This window comes from Euphorbia lathyris, chromosome 2 (genome assembly GCF_963576675.1).
Source record: "Euphorbia lathyris chromosome 2, ddEupLath1.1, whole genome shotgun sequence".
Classification (NCBI taxonomy): domain Eukaryota; kingdom Viridiplantae; phylum Streptophyta; class Magnoliopsida; order Malpighiales; family Euphorbiaceae; genus Euphorbia; species Euphorbia lathyris.
The window spans coordinates 45022911-45043344 of NC_088911.1; the positions used below are offsets into that span (position 1 = coordinate 45022911).

At 33.8% G+C, this 20434-nt stretch overlaps 1 protein-coding gene across 1 annotated transcript; it reads right to left on the bottom strand.

Moving 5' to 3' along the window:
* Positions 1-1190: 1190 nt before the first annotated feature.
* LOC136218006 (calcium sensing receptor, chloroplastic) lies at positions 1191-13203 on the bottom strand. The gene is made up of 14 exons (XM_066004726.1): positions 12887-13203; positions 12148-12252; positions 10781-11644; positions 10259-10359; positions 10064-10178; positions 9719-9796; positions 9475-9567; positions 8817-8900; positions 7133-7231; positions 6339-6401; positions 4797-4827; positions 3608-3654; positions 2497-2555; positions 1191-1593 (listed from the first exon to the last, which is right to left on the bottom strand). The coding sequence occupies exons 2-14, from the start codon at positions 12193-12195 to the stop codon at positions 1362-1364; spliced, it is 1914 nt and encodes a 637-aa protein (XP_065860798.1). The 5' UTR covers positions 12196-12252; positions 12887-13203; the 3' UTR covers positions 1191-1361.
* Between the last annotated feature and the right edge of the window lie 7231 nt (positions 13204-20434).

The window sequence follows — 20434 nt, forward strand, 5'->3', positions numbered from 1 at the left end:
TTTGTACATATATTTTTAAAAATGTGCAAACATCAACATTTGAACAATAATATCATTGAAACAAGTCAAACAAATAAAATATTATGTTCATAAGTAATATATCACTTAAAGCTATGAAATAATGTTCTTAAAGTCTTAAATCATATCATGAAAATAAGTAGAAAACGTAATTAAATCAAAATATTTGAAAATAATAAATACAATTCATGAATAACCATGAGACAATATTCAAAAGTGAATTATAATAAAGAAAAGATAATTAATAATAAAAAACGATTATGTCCATTGTCACTTAGGTGGCAGTCTAAACAGCATCCACGCGGCTAAAAATCGTCTATGGACCAAAAAGACGCTTAGATAGATTAATCGAAAAAAATCGGAATGAATTATCAATTTCGAACTTCTAGACGGTCTTGTTTTTTAATGGTGAATTTAGTTTGAAATTACTCTTTTTTTAATTTCACACTTTTTTTTTACATGTAGGGTAAAATTAGTTCAAAATAAAATGTGTGGTTAGTTGACACATCATCTTCTTATATTGATATATTTCATTTTGGATTAATTTAAGTCGAAAGTATAAATAAAACTTTGTGGTTTCATTGAATTACAAATATATTTTTTGGCAAAAAAAGCATGCGTTTTGTACTGTTAATAAAAAAAAAGAAAGAATTTCATTAGGGTGTTAGTCTTTGTTAACATGACACATTGATTTTCATGACATGTCACATTGACTTTTTGACTTTGTGGGTATGACATAATCAAATATTGACTTTTAATGACATGACATATTGACTAGATGACATGTCAAACCATGTTAATCTTTTTTTCTTTTTTTTTGTTAATTGTGTAAAGCATGCGACCTCTTTTAAACATACATTTCTCTATTTGTAAATCAATGAAATCACATTAATTTTTTTTCCATTAATTTAATCTCAAATGTATTGCCAAATTGATATCCAAATTTTACTTTGGACTAAATTGATTCTTGATACTTAATTCCAAACTCCGATAAACCTAGGTTCAACAATAATAATTAAAAAAAAAAAAAAGATTATACCCTGAAATAAGCAAATGGTGCCATGGATGCGTTGAAATCATAGGTGCATTGTGCTTTCTCTACCCAAGTGATGAACATGTTGCTAATTAGCAGCACCAGCCAATTCATGAAACACAAAACACAGAGTGGCATATCTATCCTTGACATTAACAGAGATTTATTCATTTGATAAATAACATGTACATAACATAACTCATTTTCAAAGTATTTGTTCATTGTGAGATGTTCATTACACTTTGTACATTGTGAAAGATTAGTTAAGATTCTCAAATATAGATGCATATTTCAAGGCCAATCCCAATGCCTATGCTTCTGAAAAATCTACATTCTCATTTACAGGAGCCGCTGACTCGGATGCATTTTGAGCAACACCAGTCTCAGATGGTTGAGATTCATGTTTCGCAGCAGCTTGCAGCACACGGTTTTGAACATCTGAAGATGAAGGTGATGTAGGAAGTCCAATGCCGTTGCTCTCTAGTTTTCCAGCAGTCCATGAAAATGCCTGGGCTCCAATTCGCACAGGCAAAAGCAACAGGCTTTCCACAATAAACAAATAAATTAAAACATATACCCAAATAATCAATTTAGGCTACTCAAAGACATGATCTTACTACTGGAAAAATGAATCCAACCTAATATCAATATTTTCGGATAGTTATATGTTCACAGATTCTATTTCTTTGTTTCCATGCTTCCTAAAATTAGACTAATTAATACACAGCTGTGATTAATTTCACAGCACAATATATTTGTGTACACTGTCACTCAGTAACATAAAGTTGCCATCAGACAAATACCAGATTAGGATCAACAATTATATACTGTTCAAATCCCCGTTCCAAAAGAGAGGATGATCATATACTTCATCTTCATTTTTTTAACTTTTTTCCTTGTTTATCTACATCTATAAGGCCCTCCATATTAGCAACTGAAAAGCAACACATATCGATCAAAGACTACACAACTTAGTGTACCACATGAGCCATGGCTATTTCTTCAGCTAGGTAATGCTAGCAACACTCTTAAGCAAGAAATTTCAGTTAATAAATTTGCTTGCTTTGAAAAAAAAATAAAGCCTAATTCCAAATTACATGACTTATAGGTGCAAATAGATGCAACATTATTATGAATTTCTTAGGCTACTATTAATAGAAAATTACTTAACCGTGTAATTAGCATCATGCCCTTCATGAGATACCTAATACTAGATGTCTAAGGAGTCCTTCCTTTTCCTCCTAAACTTATATTGTTTTACTTTATCATCGTTATTTTGCCATGTTAACACCAATTAAGTGAAGAAATAAAATGTAATGTAAGTATATGTTATTATCTCCAAGGTGATCTTGTGTCTTGTTTTACTGTATGAAAAGCAAATTAATAATGATAATGCCCACACCTGGTAGCGTAAATGCAAAATACACATTTGATGTATGTCTTACCTCACATCTTGCCGAAAATCTTCAGCACCCTCATATGAAGCAAACCTTCCATAAGCACTCTGGTGGAGCATAAACAGCCAAGAATAAGGAATTATGAGGATCAATGAGAGAGATATAGCATATCATATATCCGCCCAATATTTAGATATATATGAAAATCAGACAGAAAATCTAACTTCGAGTTTCTATTATTGTTACAGATATGTACAGCCTATATTGCTTAATCATAGGGATTTAGATTATAACCTACTTATTTACTTTCCTAGCTTAGAACACAATCTTATACTCCCCCCATTCCACTTTATAAGTCATTTTAGGAAGTGAATTTTTTTCCAAAATATAAGTGGTTCTAGGTTTCCAATAATTTTTAGTTTAGTTTTTTGGTCCAAGAATTAAAATTTTGTCTTGGTCCATGTGTTTTTTTGAACATTTCAAGGTTTATTCTCCAACCATTACATGGGAGAAATTTTTTTAAGTTAACCAATGTAAATTCATTAATTTGACTCTATATTAATTGTATTTCTTAATTTGTGTGAAACACCCTAGAATGACTTATATAATGGAATGGAGGGAGTATATGTGTGTGTGAGATCGTGTATTGATTCATTATAGAAATAAAATACTGTAGTTTGCCCTATCCTCTCTGTTTCAACAAGTATGAACAAGAAACTAAATGACATGATCGTAACCATTTTAATAAACTGTTCTAAAGAATACACAAAGGAATCTGTGAAACAATAACACCCTGTTTCAGTCTCATATTATATGGACCTGTTGCAACTCAACAATAACTATTGCTTTTGAGGCCAGCAAATTAGTTTCAGAGATGAAACCTTTAACTTCAAGACATCAAAGGGTTCTCTTTAACCCTTGCATTTTAGTCATTGCAGTATCTAAAGGTTAAAGATCAACCAAACCAAAAAATCATACTTTTCCCATAACTAGATCCTAGGACCATAACATCTAGTCAAATGGTACATTGCCCCAAAACTCATAACTTTAACATTTGATACTAGAGATACCTACTCTACAAAAGACACACACATGCAGAACAAAGCAATATGACAAATCGAAACTTTGAACAGAACTATAATTAGAGAAGAGTATATACCAGAGCAAGGCCAATAATACCAATAACTTGTAATGTCGTCTCCCACTCTGAAAGAAAACAAATCATCAGACCAAGAGAAGTCTGTGTAAACAAGCAGGGAAACATGCACTCTTTGTGAAATCATTTCATAGAGGGGAAAGGAAAATCCAGGAAAAATGGAAAATTTGCAAAAATGAATATTCAATTAAGAATGGCTGCTAGTTAACGAAATGCTATAATGCACGGAAACTCTTCATGACAAGCGTTTCCCCGTTTCCGGTAGATGTGGGAAACCGAAACTCTCGGAAACTGATACGAAACGTTTCCGGGCACGTTTCCGTAATTACCAAAAATATGAATCGCGTTTCTCAATTTTTAAATGGTGTTCCCCACCTATTTCGATTAAAATTCTAGAAATTCAAAGTTTCTATTTTGGAGTTCCTGTTTAATCTAAGATTAGAAAAATTGAAACTTTGTATTTAGGAGATAATTACTTATTGAGCTTGAACTTTCTTCATCTTATTCTTCAATCTTATTTATTTAATGTATTATTATATTTTTAATATTTATAAATATGCCCCTATATTTTTAATATTTACACGTTTCCCCCACGTTTCCGTTTCCTATGTTTTTCAGAAATTACGTTTCCCAGTATCCGTTTCCGTTTCCGTTTCCGTGCAACATAGACGAAATGGCATGCAGCCACTTGACAAAAAATGACTTATAAACCCATAATAATAATAATATATTATTTAAAATATATTTAAGGTTAAATGGGTCGAGTTAACACGGCCTGCCTTCTCGTTAAAAATTATATGGGTCATAACGAGTTGACGCGTCAACCTGTGACACAACCCATTTACTTTGTGAGTTAAACATGTCAACCTGTTTATGACCCGAACCTATTAAGGCTTAACCCTAATTTGTTTAATTTGCAGGTTACGTGAATCGTGTTGTCGTGTCATGACCCACTTTGACAACCCTAGTCAAAAGAATCTCCTATAAATATAGAACTAAATCTAATTTAATAGAGAAAATATTTGTAACTTTAGAAATGATCAGATATAATATTGATGTCACATCCACTTAAGAACAAATTCTATTTGGCATGCCCTTGAGACCACAGTTCAGTGTGGATATTGGCCAATTTTTTTGCTCATGTTTGTTCATAATTTAAAATACAGAATTGTAAAGGAAGAAGAGCACAGACCTAGTAATGCATAAAGCACTGCAACCGAACCCTGTCCAAAAAAAGAATAAACTTATAAGGTTGCACTAGAGATTTGCAAGATGTGGAAACAAATACTTTATATGAAGGATTGAAGATATAAATTAGACAAAAATGTGCAGAGCCTGTTCGCCTACAGATCCAAGCAGCCAAAAACCTAAAATTGATGGAAATTCTTAAATTGACCATATAGAAGATATCAAGAAACCAATTGAAAAAACATACTATCCCTTCTTTTTTCCATTAAGTGGAGGGAAGTTCCAAAAAACATGTTGCAAGCAAAGGCTACATTCATGAAATATTATCAAAGTTGTAAGACTGGTCGGTTCGACCAGAATTGATCACTAGTCCGGTCCAGTACTCCAGTGGCAGTTGATGTTACAAGCCCTTGATAGCCAAGAACCAGTCAGAACAATACAAACTGGCCAGGTGAACTGCGAATCAACAACCGCGGTCCTGATTATCCAGTTTGGTTGGCCAGTTACCAAACAGTTATAATAATAATAATAATAAAATCAAATTTGGTGCTGAAGGGAATGGAACTCACTGCATCTTATCAAGATGCTAGCATGCTTAACCAACAAACAAGCTTCCAAATTGTAATTTTAAACAACGCTGGACATATATGTCCACATAATACATATAATATTTTATTTACTATATCTAATGTACTTTTATCGGATATATATCAAATAATTATAGTAAAACATTACTTAGCCTTAATAAATTTATTTTTATTCTATATTTGAATGAATTTTATAAAAAAGAAAAACCTTTCATTTTAATTTTTTTAATATTAAACATTTAATTAAACTTTAAATATATAAAAAAATCTTAAACATTCCGATAATTACTTAATTATTTGGTAAGAATATTAATTATAATAATAACCATTCAATTATAGAAGTCATTTTTTATATTTCTTTAAATTTGTATACATTTATATTTTTTTAGATCCATAAATTTTATAAATAGATAAATACTTGTAGTATTTTTAAAATAATTGACCCTCAGTTCAACCTTTGTTGAACCTGGACCCTTGACCCTTTTGCCTTCACTTGTCCTTTCACTGGTCCGGGTTAAGGACCATGAATATTATAATTGCCGTTTAATCCATTCACAGATAATAACTAAAGCTATTCTTGAATCTTAACTATAAGCTTAGACTTTTGATTTAAATGTTCCTTGACATGGTATCAGAGTCTCTTAGACTTCGAATCCTAGCAATCTCATTTATTATAGAATTTCAACACATGGTAGGATGGACCTGTGTTGTACATGCTTCAAGCTAAGGAGCATCCGTGTGAGGATGTGTATCAGAGATAATAATCATAAAGGATTGATGGAATTTCAACACATGGCAGGATGGATTCGCATGAGGAGGTGTACCATAGATAATAATAATAATAATAAAGGCTATTCTTGGACCTTACCTATCAACTTAAGCTTCTGGTATGGGTCCTTGACAATGACAAACTTTGAAATGATCCTAATGCTAAGCTTTCTAAATGAAATATGTCTTACCGCACCAAATCCAAGGACTTGCACTGGAGTAGGACTTATATCTTGTAGTATTGCCTCAGCTTCCTGAAATTGACCAAAATTCTCGTATGTTGGAAAACTCAGAATCAGCTCCAAAAGAAGCATAGATGTCATCAGAACCATGAAAAGAATAGTATGTATTAGCAAAGTATATAGGATAAAAAAAAATGGTTCTTGCAAGCATTAAGCCATATGAAATGCTTATCACTTACCATCTGAGGGGAAAACAATGTTTCTCAAAAATGGAAGGATAATCCAGCAAACTGACTTGTTTCATACACTGACCAATTACCAAATTCACTGATCTTCTAAATGACCATAAGAATTATGTAACATTTGAAGCTTACATGCTATCCATGTCTATGTGGGAGTATGTATCCAGAAAGATGGGGTGTATGCATGTGGTGCATCCGTGATTCAGGTTTTCACGCTTCTGAACATGACAAAATTATATAAAAAGAACTACTAACATGCATCCAAATGTAAAGAGATCAAATCAAATGATCAAAGGCTCAAATATCCCTCCAGGATTTTCTACATTAAATAAATTCTCTTGAAGAAAAGAAGTATTATTTCCAGAATTTACCTGCCAGACATTTTATGAAATTATTAAGAACTTGCAAACCATGAAATTTGAGGAATATTAATACAACATGAAATATAATAATGTTTCAGGTTAAGGAAGGTAGAGTTATCCATTTGAAATGATAAAAGATCAATAGAGCGTGCATTTGTTAAAAGTTAAAGACGATATGTACTAATTTCGTAGTAAATACCTCACTTAGTACAGATAGTGCTGTCTCAGGTTTCAGTTCCTTAACTCGAAGACCTTGCTGTACCCAAGACTGGAAGCCACCAAGGACCAAATATGATCTCTGTCATGAGAACACAGCAAGCAAGGAGAATTTACTTTTTTGTCAGGCATTTTCAGCTTAATAATAAAAAGGAAAAAAAAAAATCCATGACTGCTTGCCACAAGAATTTATTACTAATAAAACCATCTAATTTCTGTAATCAGATTATTTGATAGTTTAGGCAACGTAAACCTAGTTAAATCTTGTGTCAAAACATGTAAACTTTCACCTCACATGCCACAAACTTTCATTCAGCTCAACCAGATAGCACACCCCATTTTTGTCAATCCATTAGGTGAAAAATATCAGAGATCTGAACCAAGATGAAACTGAACACTGTAGATATTGCTACTTAGACATGCATGATCAAGATCTGAGCAAAGTAAATTTACAATTTACTACGCAAACTGTTGCTGGGTAGACCCTAAAGCCAAGTTTGTAGTTTTATATCTAAATTAACTATTGTAGAATTACTAAAGTGAATTGGCATTTAATTTGATAAATTGGTACAAAAATGAATCTGTAATATTAATGAACCTTGCATCATAGATATTTGTAGAATACATTGATACAGTAGTAACATTTGACTTGAATTGAAGAACAATACAGCTGCTGTGCTGAAACTGATTTTGATTGACATTGATAGGGTTTCATTTGCTACTGGTGACTGAGGATCCAAAAGAGTTGCAGCATCATCAGGATTTTCAATTGAAGGACAGGGATTTTACAAACCTCAAGCGTTAAGTGTTTTTCATCAAACATATGGCAGTTGTACCACCAGTGTTTAATGTACCAAGTTTCCTGCTAATGGCAAGTTTTTTCCTAAGGATCTGCAACTTGCATCACGTTTCTTGGCACTATCAGTTTCTTCTCGAAAGCATTCCAGATGTTTGTGCGTCAATTAGGGCTTTCTTAATTTGGTCAAAACAGATGCCTTCATAAAAGACTTATTACAGACAAGACAAAACCAGTCAAAACATCATAAAAAGGGGAAAGAAAGTTTTGTCGGGGGGATGGCTAATTGTATATTGCTTCAGCTTCAATGGCAAATGAATCACAAGCATTGGTTTTTCGTTGTTGGATTGCATGGTGTATTCCTGAATCAGCTACAAATTTGTGAAAGTTGGAAATTGTGACTTCGAAGGGATCATGTTTGGATCAGGAGAGTCCTTTGTGTGTCATATCATCCCTAGGCTTGAAGGGTGTACAACAGAAGTTCATCCTACCATGTCAAGGAATTTATTAGATTCCACTAATCAATGGGGTTGCCAAGATTCGAACCCTCAACCACTTGGTCTAAGAAGCTGTGCTACCATGTCAAGGAACCAATTGAACTAACAACTTAAGCAGATAGTTAAGGCCCAAGAATAGTTTGTATTATTATCTCCGACATGATCTAAGTTGCAAATTCTATAAATGTCAAGCTAAGATATAACAATAGGTCACAAATCATGCTCCAGTTCTAAAGCATCAATATGAATCCCATATGATATGCAGATAATGCAACTTATGTCCTTTTTCTCCCTTTCTTGTTCTCTACTCACTTATATGCTTTACAAATTACAACTTATGTTATGAAAAATCAAGTAGACTTTGAAGCACTTGCCTTAGTCCCAAGTCTTCTCAAGGATCTTGCAATGCCTTTGGAATAAGCCCCATCTGCATCCATAACTATAACCTTGGACCTACCCTACAAGTGTTCAAAAGAATAAAATACTGAGAAATTCTTTTATCAAGCCAGATTCAAACAACTGAAAAAGTAGGAATCTTAAGAGTTTGTGAGAGTGATCATTTCTCTCAAATATTTTCCCAATCAAAAACAACAAATCACTTATCTGACAGTTATATACTTTTGAACCACCACTCAAATTCTAAAGGTAAGTATGAAAATAATTAATTTCACCAATATGATGCAACATGTTAATTATGTAAGTTCCACTAATTTCTTATCGCATTTCATTCGGACTACTGCTGATATATCTAGTTATCCCCTAAGAAAAGATGATTATGTTGGAATAGGCGTATCTACTTATCCCTCAGGACAGGAGCATGACATGGGAAGAAAAGTCCCCGAGAAGAGAAGGATTAGGAAAAGCATATTCATTTCACAGATTTACTCATAGTGTGAGCTTTGGTGACAGGAAGCCAGAAAAGATCCCCTCACTCAAACCAAAACAGAGAAAGAAAACTTGCACATTTCCTTATCTTGAAAACAATAATATTGTAGAAAGAATAGTGACGTAAACCTCCAACAACCAATATACCTTAACAATTTTCAAGTTCCGAATAACTGCAGCAGTTAAAGTGTTCTCAAGGTCTCTTCCACCCTTTAACAACTTCCTCAATGGCTCATCAACCTGTGTACAATAATGTAAGGTGCAATTCAAAAGATATCGTCAGGATATATATTTGTTCTCTTATTTAGTCCAAGGGATTATTTGAAACTTAGAAGCAAAACAATCAAAGATTTTGTCCTTCCTCAGACAAAGCTGCAAATGTGAAACCAACCTCTGGTAGAGTTACACTTGCATAGCGAAATCGAGCTGCTCTCCGGAGATCAGGAATACCATCTCTTTCTCTTAAAACCTTAAGAAAGGCAACCACCAACACCAAATTTTAATGCAAGTGAAAAGTTAAACAAAAGAAATTCATAATTTTATCAAATAAGTAAAAAGGGCTTTCAAGTAAAAGCTGGTAAGAACATAGCTGCAAAAAGGAGAATGTCTCAAGTAAATCTGAAATCAAAGCAGTATGTGAATTCGGTCGTTTTAAGATCTCAAAAGAGGAGGAATTGGAACTTTAACATAGTAAAGTGGACAAAATAAATGGCCAGAAAAATTTACAATCTCTTGCCTCGGGCCGAACATCAATGAGTACAGCATCCTCCTTCCCAGACAAGAGCTCTAAAGTTGATTGAGGCGACAAATCTCCAGAGTATCCGCCATATGTCCATGCCCGATAACAAACCCTGCAAAAATCTGATACAAAATTTAAGTTTCAATTTAATACAAGTTAAAAAATATATTGTGCATGAAAGGATATCCATACCAAAGTGTTGTAGAGGTTCCAAGGACTAAAAAAAATGGAACAATAGGATCATTTGGATCCAAGCCAACATTTTTCTCCAATCCCTCAACAGCAACATAAACCTGTTTGTAGTGAATGAAATTTAATATCATTAATGAAATAAGTAAAGTCAGCACGTAAACGATTGAATAAATATTACATTATTGAAATAGATGCTGTTACTTCCAACCATAATTTTTTCAACTACAGTGCTGCCATAGCCAAAAGATAACCAACTGATTTCTTATGAAGCATGAAACAAAACACTCGGGTCAAAGAGATTCAAAATCTAAATCTCATGAAAACTAGAAAATGAGAGAGAGAGACGCACAGAGAGAGAGAGAGAGATGACAAGTGTTTTTATTTTCTTCTACAGACCAGAGTCATTGATGGCTGACATCAGAGCAATAAGCCAAATTGAGATCATTATTGATAGCTTCCATCAAATCATCTAGTATATTTGTCCTCAAAGGAAACATGCGCCAAAATTGAAGTAAATCATACCTGTTGAAAAACTGTACCAATTGGATTTAGTACTTGTATTGCTTTTTCTTCAGACAAATTTAATGCGCTCCTTATCTCTGGAGGGAGCAGTTCTTTAACAGAGCCATACGAGAAAACAACAAAAGAAGCTCCTTTTGCTAAAGAGTCTTCCAATGTAATGATTGTAGCTCTCAACAAATCAACAGAAATAGTTGTTGCTTTACTAGTAGCTTCGTTTACGTCAATTGAAAAGCCAGTCAACCTTTTGCTAGCTAGCCCTCTTGTTTGATCCACAGATGAAAACACACTAGTCAAGGCATTATTTACTGCTTCAGACGTAGTTTTTGTAATTGACGTTATTGATGAAGTAATTAAATCTAGTGAGGTTTTGACAGTATTTTCCCCCTTATTCACAAAAGTGTCAGTCGAGTTCTTGAACGCGTCAAGAAGATCTTTGAAACTAGTCTTCGCACTAGCTAACGAACCATTATTCATGCTTAAGGAGTCAGATAATGAGCTAGGATTCTCTGGTGTAGTAGTAGCAATTGACATGATATCAGGTTCCACAAATCTTGTGAAACTGTCTGCATTTTCAGATGATTGATCAATAATGTCCATTAGCCCCTCCTCTACATTGGATATGCTATAACTTTCTACGTGTTCTAGTTTGTAGCCTCTTGTAGGGTCCATTTCATTTATTGCTCTGACTGAAGAACTCCAATCATTAAAATTGGAGTATAAAGATCTTGCAGCTTGTGTTTTAAAGGAAATTCTTCGAACATGAATTCCACTTTGAAAGCCGAAAACAATTCTATCTTCTGCAGTACACCTGGGTACCAAATCATTCCGGAATGGAGAGAAGCGCAAATCTCCATTGCGTGGATTCTGCATTATTTGTAATGTGAAAAATGTAAAAATGTCCATAGACATGAAATGGGACATGGTTGAAATAGAAAGGCAGTTGCTGTAGACTATAAATTTAGATCATATAATGGTGAGTTGCTCTTAATAAAGGACCCAGCACAGCAGTCGAGTGATAAGCCATTAAGCTAATTTTAACTGCCTTCTTGACTGAACTGTAAGCACCATAAATTTGTTCAAACTTCATAACGAAACAGCTAATTACACTTCCTGAAACTCTTACTAAATGAAATTCAAAAATCTAATCAGTTTAGGTTTGTTAAATATCCCACATTGCTTAACTAGTGAGCTAAATGGCTCCTTAATTGTGTGAGACAGTCCTCTCCCTTTGTTGTTTACCTGATTCAGCTTCAGGAAATCATAGAAGCCAATTCAAGTAAGCATTAAAAGTCATAAGCAACACAACAGTATCAGTAACACGAGCTAAGCCTAAAATACAATCGCACCCACATATAATGAAATCTAACCTGAGGATGAGAAGAACAACTTGGGGTGGCAGAGCAAACAGGCATCATTTTGTATCAACTGAATTTGAAATCTAAAAGAATACTTCAACAGACTTCCATTTTCCGCTGAAAAAACAGATAGATCAAACATAGTTAACATCCCTCCTAATTATTGAAAAAAAAAAAAATGAGTCCGAAAAAGGTACGGTTGGACTGGAAGATTTAATTTTAAAAGTGGATTTCTTGAATTTCAATCATAGATCCCATAATAAGTAAGTTGAGATAAAATCTGATAAATTAAAGGACCTGCTACTTTTCCTTTTAAATTTTGAGCTCAGAAAACATAAACGTGGAGCAAAACTAAATCAAACTTGCTTAAATCACCCACAATAAGAACAATAGTTTAAATTGTTCCGTCTTCTATCGACCAAATAAGCTACACAACACTTTAAGTTGGATTAAAATTTGAAACGATAGTATTGATGTCAAGCAAAATAGAAGAGCTCCAAACAACAACTTATAGCGATCAAAATAGGCTAAACTAAACCAGACCCAAGTAAATTAGAGGAAATGATATTAATTATCCGACAAGGGTTTTACAAAAATTGAAAGTTAAAGCAATGCTAGTGTAATTACAGCGCAGCAACACAAAAAGAAGCAGTAAAGGGTAGCCAATTGAATTTGGCGACAGGAAAACCAAATGATCAAATTGAGTTTGTTAAAATTCAATTAGAAACTTAAAATGGAAGCTTGATCTTACTAGAAGTAAAATTAGAGGAAACTGAAAGTGGAGAATAGTTTCTGTTTGAGCATAAGTGCAATGGCGAAGACGATATTAGATATGTGAGAGGAGAATCGTGTGGATTGCTGATGCCGTTAGCTTTGCTGTTCGCCTCTCGTTTTTTCTAGTGGGACCAATTTTTGGATTTGCCTCTATCTTTTTCGTTTTCAGTTTTCACTATTGGCCTTCGTAAAATCTCCTCTCAATTTCAGTCCTTTCGTAGCTTCTGATTCGTTGCAAATCGCAGTTTACTGGTCGTAGGGGCGCGGGAAAGACGTCTTGTGAAAATTTCGGGATTGGAACATTTAGGATTGGAAATGCTCTCCATGTGAAAGATTAAATGTTAAAAAAAAATACTAGATTTAAAAGTGTTGAATTTAGATGGGATGAACTATTAAAAATGTTTTTTTTTTTTATGAAATTAAAAATGTTTGATAAATACTAACTCTAACCACTGAATACATAGAAATATTAGTTTATAATATTTAACTTAAAATTTTAGGTGATTTCCATGATATTCGTATTTGTACAAACAGTCCTATCTCATATTTGTTCTTTGCAGATGACATTATGTTCTTTTTTCGAGCCAATATGACTGAGTGTGCTAGTATTCAGGGAGCTATTCGAAAATGATTATGGACAGCAGGTTAATCTCCAGAAGTTGGAGCGCTTTTTCAGTAACAATGTCTTAGTGGATATTCAAAATGATACTAAAAGAATCCTTGAAATTGATAGTCCCATAAATACTGGCATATATATGGGCCTTCAATCCTTGACTTGTCAGAGTAAGAAAGTTGTTTTTAGCTTTCTTTGAGGCAGAGTGTGGCAGCACATGAATGGCATCAAGGTGGTTTCATGCTCCTCTTTCCACTTAGGTTCTCTATGACTACTCAAACTTTGTGTAATAAGCCCATAAAAGGTACACATTGTACTAAAACTCTTGATAGCTCCAACACAACTTTGTGTAAATTGACCTCATGTTTCCTTAGCATTCTTCTCATTGACTTGGATACCAAGTCATTTCTTGACACACCCCCCAAAATGAAACCCCTCCTTACAAAATAGTACTTCATAATGAGGACATAAAGTGGGTGCTCTCTCAACAAGGCTATCACAGCTCTCAATTTAAGTAAGTCAACAAGATACACAATAATGAGTTTCAAAGTTACCCAATGAAGAACTTGATTCACCAACCGCCTACATGTGTTAGGGTCATTTTTCATGCCGGGAGGTACCACTAGAAGTTTTTTACTCTTTTCCTCTATGCTCGTTTCCTCATGAGGGACGATAGAAGACCTATCACCCAAAATGAAAGAAGGTTGGTAGGCATTTCTCACCCCACTAAGGATTGCTTCTACTTACATCGAGTTAGTTTTCTCCACCAAGTCGTGAACTTGATGACCAATTATCTCTTCTTCTGGTGCTAGTGCTGGTTCGCGGGTTAGCCAAACGATCAAAGTGGCCTTCCTCCATGCACTAAAGGAACTCATCAACTGCATAAGGATGTATTTGATCTCATCCTTGAATATTTTTTAGTTGTTGCTTCTTCATGCATGTGTCGCATCTCGATCAAATTTCCAAGACCTTCCTAAGAGCAAATGGCAAGCATCCATCTCAATTACATCGCATATAACTTTCTCCTTGTAAGCTCCAATACAAATAGGAACTTTACACCGATAAGTGACTTGAAGCTTCTCCACATCGTTGATCCAACCAATCTAACACATACTAGGATGTGGTTTAGGTACCAAACTAAGCTTGCTCAAAGTGATCTGATTTATGAGGTTCTCTTGGCTTCCCCCATCAAGGATCACCTCATATTTCTTACCAATGATTAAGCATCAAGTTCTTTACAATTAATGTCTTGTATCATGATCTTTCTCACTAGGCATTAGCACCCTCTTCACCACATGAATGACATACTCATCCTCAGAGGAGCCACTCTCAAGTGGGTCCCAATACACCCCATCATTTTCTCCTTTATCACCTTCATACATTACCATGTTGATGCTCATCCTCTTTGGGCATTCATTAGACCTATGGGTCGGCTCGTTGCATCGGGTATGACCTAGTGTCACACCCGATCCTAAACGGCATCGGGTATGAACGGAATATAGGATAACGAATTTCGGACAGCCTGAAACCCGAACCTATATTCTAATATATAAAAAAAATTATTCGGACTCCCTAAAATTTATTTAATTATTTGGCTTGGACTCGATAATTCTATCGAGCTTCCTATGTATCCCGAACGTCTTTAATTTTTAAATCGGGAATCAAAGCCACATAGTTCTACCTATTTTAGGTAGTTCTCTTATCTTAGGTAGTTCTTTTAACTTATTAACTCGTTTTAACTTATTCACACGTTGAATGACACGCTAATACTTTAATTGTATACTTCACGTTGTTATAATCTTTATATATATATATATATATATATATATATATATATATATATATATATATATATCGTTTTATCAAAACCAATCAAATCGAACAACGTTTTATCAAAACGAATCAAATCGAACAACGTTTTATCAAAACGATTCGTACTCAAATCAACTCGTAATCAAATAAATTGCTTTAACAAACCAACTCGTAATCAATCAAACGTAAAACATTATAATTCAAATCATCAATCATTTTCAAAATGTAATATAAAATTTGTGTGTGTGTGAATAACGTTTCATACTTAAGATAAAAAGTATGGTATGCCATATTTGAAATATTATTATTATTATAAAAGAAAATTAAAAAAAAAAAAAAAATTTTGGGGAGGATACACAAAAAAAGATTTTGTAAAAAGTTGGAGAAAACGTCTTTGACCGTTAACAGATCACATCGATTAATTTTCGGTGATTGACGATGATATCTCGGATCAACTGTCAATGGCTTACATCGATTAATTTTCGGTGACCGATGACGACATTTCGGTAACTGTATTTTATACCTAAATTAGTTTTAAAATGTTATAAATATGATTTTGAATAAGTTTCGTCAAATTTTAATAGATTTACGATTAATGAGTTAGCGTCTATCAATTACTAATAAAAATATAAATTTTAGACTAGTCTTTTAGATTTATCGAAGTGAAATTCCGTATGAAGACTTTTAGCCGCGAAACGAGTCTAATAGTATTAATAGTTCGAATTAACTCTGTCGGTTTAGAATCTTTATTTCGGTGATGGAAAATAGTCTGATAAACATATTTAACTTTAAACGATATTAAATTTTATCAATATAATATTATGAGAAACTTTAAGTTGTCGAGTTAAAATAGAAGGACTAATATCGATAATTGCCAATTAGAATCCATAAGATTAGTACAAGGGTTTGAATATTATTACATAAAATAATATGAAATTAAGATATGAAATTAAGATATAAAATTAAGTTTATGAAATTAGTTCAAATAGACCTATGATAATATAACGAGTCTAACGGTATATTCGGTCTAAAATACGGTGACAGATAAAAATAAGTTTCAGTTTTAAATTATTTAAGTGACTTTGAATACGTTTTAGTAAATTGTTTAAGATATATTGTTTTAAAATATTTATATACTTTTGATTTTGATTATTTGAAGAATAATTATTTATTATCGTGGTATTTTGGAAATTTGGTCGAGATAACGAATTTGATGATTTTATACGAATTGTTTTTGGATTGAGGAAGTTGTTACGATTGTGATTATTATTTTGGATTGAAGTCCAAATATGATTTTATGTTGTGATACTTTGAAAGAAAGATAAAATGGTTTTGTCCATCTAGGATTGTCCGAGATAGGAGTTGTAAGTTGTAAGACCATACCTAAGGGCGGTATGGCCAGAGTGCACGGCTGATAGTCCTAACGTTAGGCAATGCGAGATATGAATGAGATATCTCGATTATTGATATGATTGATGTTATGATAAGCTACACGGGTGGAATTCGAGGATGGACACACACACACACAAATTTTATATTATGTTTTGAAAATGATTGATGATTTGAATTATAATGTTTTACGTTTGATTGATTACAAGTTGGTTTGTTAAAGCAATTTATTTGATTACGAGTTGATTTGAGTACGAATCGTTTTGATAAAACGTTGTTCGATTTGATTCGTTTTGATAAAACGTTGTTCGATTTGATTCGTTTTGATAAAACGTTGTTCGATTTGATTCGTTTTGATAAAACGTTGTTCGATTTGATTCGTTTTGATAAAACGTTATTCGATATGATTCGTTTTGATAAAATGATTTATATATATATATATATATATATAAAGATTATAACAACGTGAAGTATACAATTAAAGTATTAGCGTGTCATTCAACGTGTGAATAAGTTAAAACGAGTTAATAAGTTAAGAGAACTACCTAAGTTAAGAGAACTACCTAAAATAGGTAGAACGACGTGGCTTTGATTCCCGATTTAAAAATTAAAGACGTTCGGGATACGTAGGAAGCTCGATAGAATTATCGAGTCCAAGCCAAATAATTAAATAAATTTTAGGGAGTCCGAATAATTTTTTTATATATTAGAATATAGGTTCGGGTTTCAGGCTGTCCGAAATTCGTTATCCTATATTCCGTTCATACCCGATGCCGTTTAGGATCGGGTGTGACACCTAGCATAAGGGTTGTTGTTTCTAGGTGGAGGTGGGGCTCCTCTACCATGCTTCCCATCTCCTATGGGAATCCTCCCGACATCAAAACTCTTAGCCCCACTAGCATTTACAATTTGTGTCCCTTTATCGATTAACTCAAATTGATCTTGAGCAGACGTGTTGTTATCTTCTCACATCCGCCTAGAGCTCTCTCGACTCCTTATGCTCAATCAAGACGTCGCCTTCAATGTTATGTTTCTTACATCTTGCACCCTAATCACCATTTGAGTCTCAATTTTATCGTGAATGTTGTACCTCAACCCTTCCAAGTACCTCGATGCCTTTTGACTCTCTGACTCCATCAACTGGGCTCTAGTTGATAACCTTAAGAATTTCGAGGTGTACTCATGCACACTCATACTCCTTGTGTACACTTTTTTTTAGGAACTATAAATGTATTGCTCATAATCTAGTGGTAAAAACCTCTCTCTCCACATCGCTCTCATCCATGGCCAAGATCGAATCGGTTCCCCCCCCCCCCCCTCATCTTTGTTCTTCCCCAAGTTGATCCCACCAAACCAAGGCTCCTCCTTTTAAACGACAACCAACCAACCTCACTTTCATATTGTCCAAGATTCCTGCATATTGAAAGAACCTCTCCAGTCCCGATAACCAATTAAGAACCCCTTCAACATCTAAATCCCCCCGAATGCGGGCAAATCCACCTTTAACTTAAAAGCATCATCCCTATCAAAGTTATCCCTAAATGGATTCCTCATATTCTCATTCCCACTATAAGGGTTCCTCCCCGCAAAACCCATATCTATATTTCCTCTAAGTTCATTACGCACAAACACATAATCATCATAATCAATCTCATCATCATCATTATCAAAATCATCAACTATCACAAAATTAGGTCCCCTTACCTTTTGATACATTGGAGTCTTGGGTTTTGGTGTGGTTGAAATGGATTCATCCTAGGGGGTGGCAATGGTGGTAGAGGGCCTTCCTCTTCCCTTCTAGGATTCCTTTCCAATGCTTATTTGATCATATCTTAGACTTGTACCCTCATTTGTTCCATAGAAAACCTTATTTTCTCCCTAATTGTTCATTTGAAGCTCTCATTTCTAGCCTCAAGTCTTCAAGCCTCTTATCATATGCCTAAATTTGTTTTTGAGATATTATAGGTTGAACCATGCCAAAGTAGTTGGCTTAGGAAACAACTGGCTCTAATATCAACTGATACACATTGAAATTGTTGAAAGATGAAATTGAAGGTTTTAATTTTAAACCAACAAATAGATAGAAATTCGCAAGCTAAACTTTAAGGAGATGAACCCCCAAATTGGATAAAACCCTAACCTTCATATGAGTATTTTGTATTTGATTTGATAAAAAAAGATAAATTACAATATGAAATTAGGGTTTATATACTCCCAACCCTAACAAAGAAAATACAAGAAAGTCCCTGAGGACAAACTATTTTAGGATAACTTAAAAAATAGCAAAAAGGATAAATTATAACTCACCGGCAAACTAGTAAATAAGTTAATGGCATGAGTTTTAAATAACAGTGGCACTCTTATAATTAGTAAACTGGTGGAGAGAAAAGCACTATTAAATTTGGAGTTCACACGGCGTGTCAGTTAGTCCACATGTCGTGTGAATTAAAAATTAAGAAGCAGAATTGCCTTATATCGAGCCACACGATGTGTGATTGTTTGACACGCCGTGTGGACTCTATTTTTCCTCCACATGGTTTGTCATCTCTTGACACAACATGTTGCCCATTCGAGCCTGAAACCTCATACATAGGCATGATGATCTCACTATTTTTGGCACGCCGACTCGTCCAAAACCTTTTTTAGATCCTCTTGAATGCTTTGAATGATTGCTTGACCATCATAGAACAAAATGCACAAATTTATGTCCTTATCAAACAGTCTTTGTCCTCGATAGGATGTGAATAAGCCAATATGCATTCTTTAATAGGAAACACATCCAAAATGGTAGCCATCACACTATAATTGCAGAGATTAAAAGTAATAATACCACAAAATCCTTATTACATAAAAACTAATAACATAAAACCTCTATCAGGGCTAACTAAAACAAGCCTAAAATAATGGATAAATAAGATCGGTACTAGAAGAGATAAGTAACTTACTTGAACTTCCTTGAGCTTGAATCTTGATTATGATATTGGAGAAAGTAAGAAGGAGATGAAGAATCGGTGAAAGAGAGAAAGATCAAAGATGTGGTGTGTTGTATATTATATTGTTATATACTATAATATTTACGTGTTCTATATTTTTTAGAGCAAAAGTGAAAGAGACGGAATTGCTCGGATGAGAGATAGGAAGACGCGATATCTCAGAAAAGTTAAACGTGTGAAGGATGTGGACCAAAAAGTTCTAGTTGGAGATAAGGATATCAAGGAACGATGGAGGTCCTATTTTGATGACTTATTTAACGGAGATCGTGGACAAGATGTTGGAGATATAAGTATCCCTCACGATATGATAAATTGTGACTGCATGCGTAGAATTCAAAAGGGTAAAGTCAAAATGGCATTAAATAAGATGAGATTGAAGAAAGCAATAGGACCTGATGGCATCCCTATTGAGATTTGGATATGTTTGGGAGAGAGAGGAATCAAATGGTTGACGATGTTCTTCAACAAGATTTGGAGAAATAATAAGATGCCATTAGATGGAGGAAAAGTACAATAATGATGATATTAGACTTTAAAATAATTTTAATGATAATATTGGACATTAATAAGCTTATAATAATAATAATAATAATGGTCTTAGGACTAGGACATACACCAATAAGAGTTCTCACCAGGATGAATAAGAAAGGACTATACAAATTTTGTGAAATATTATGAAATTCATTACCTCTAGTATGAACATTTTCTTGGTTTGGAT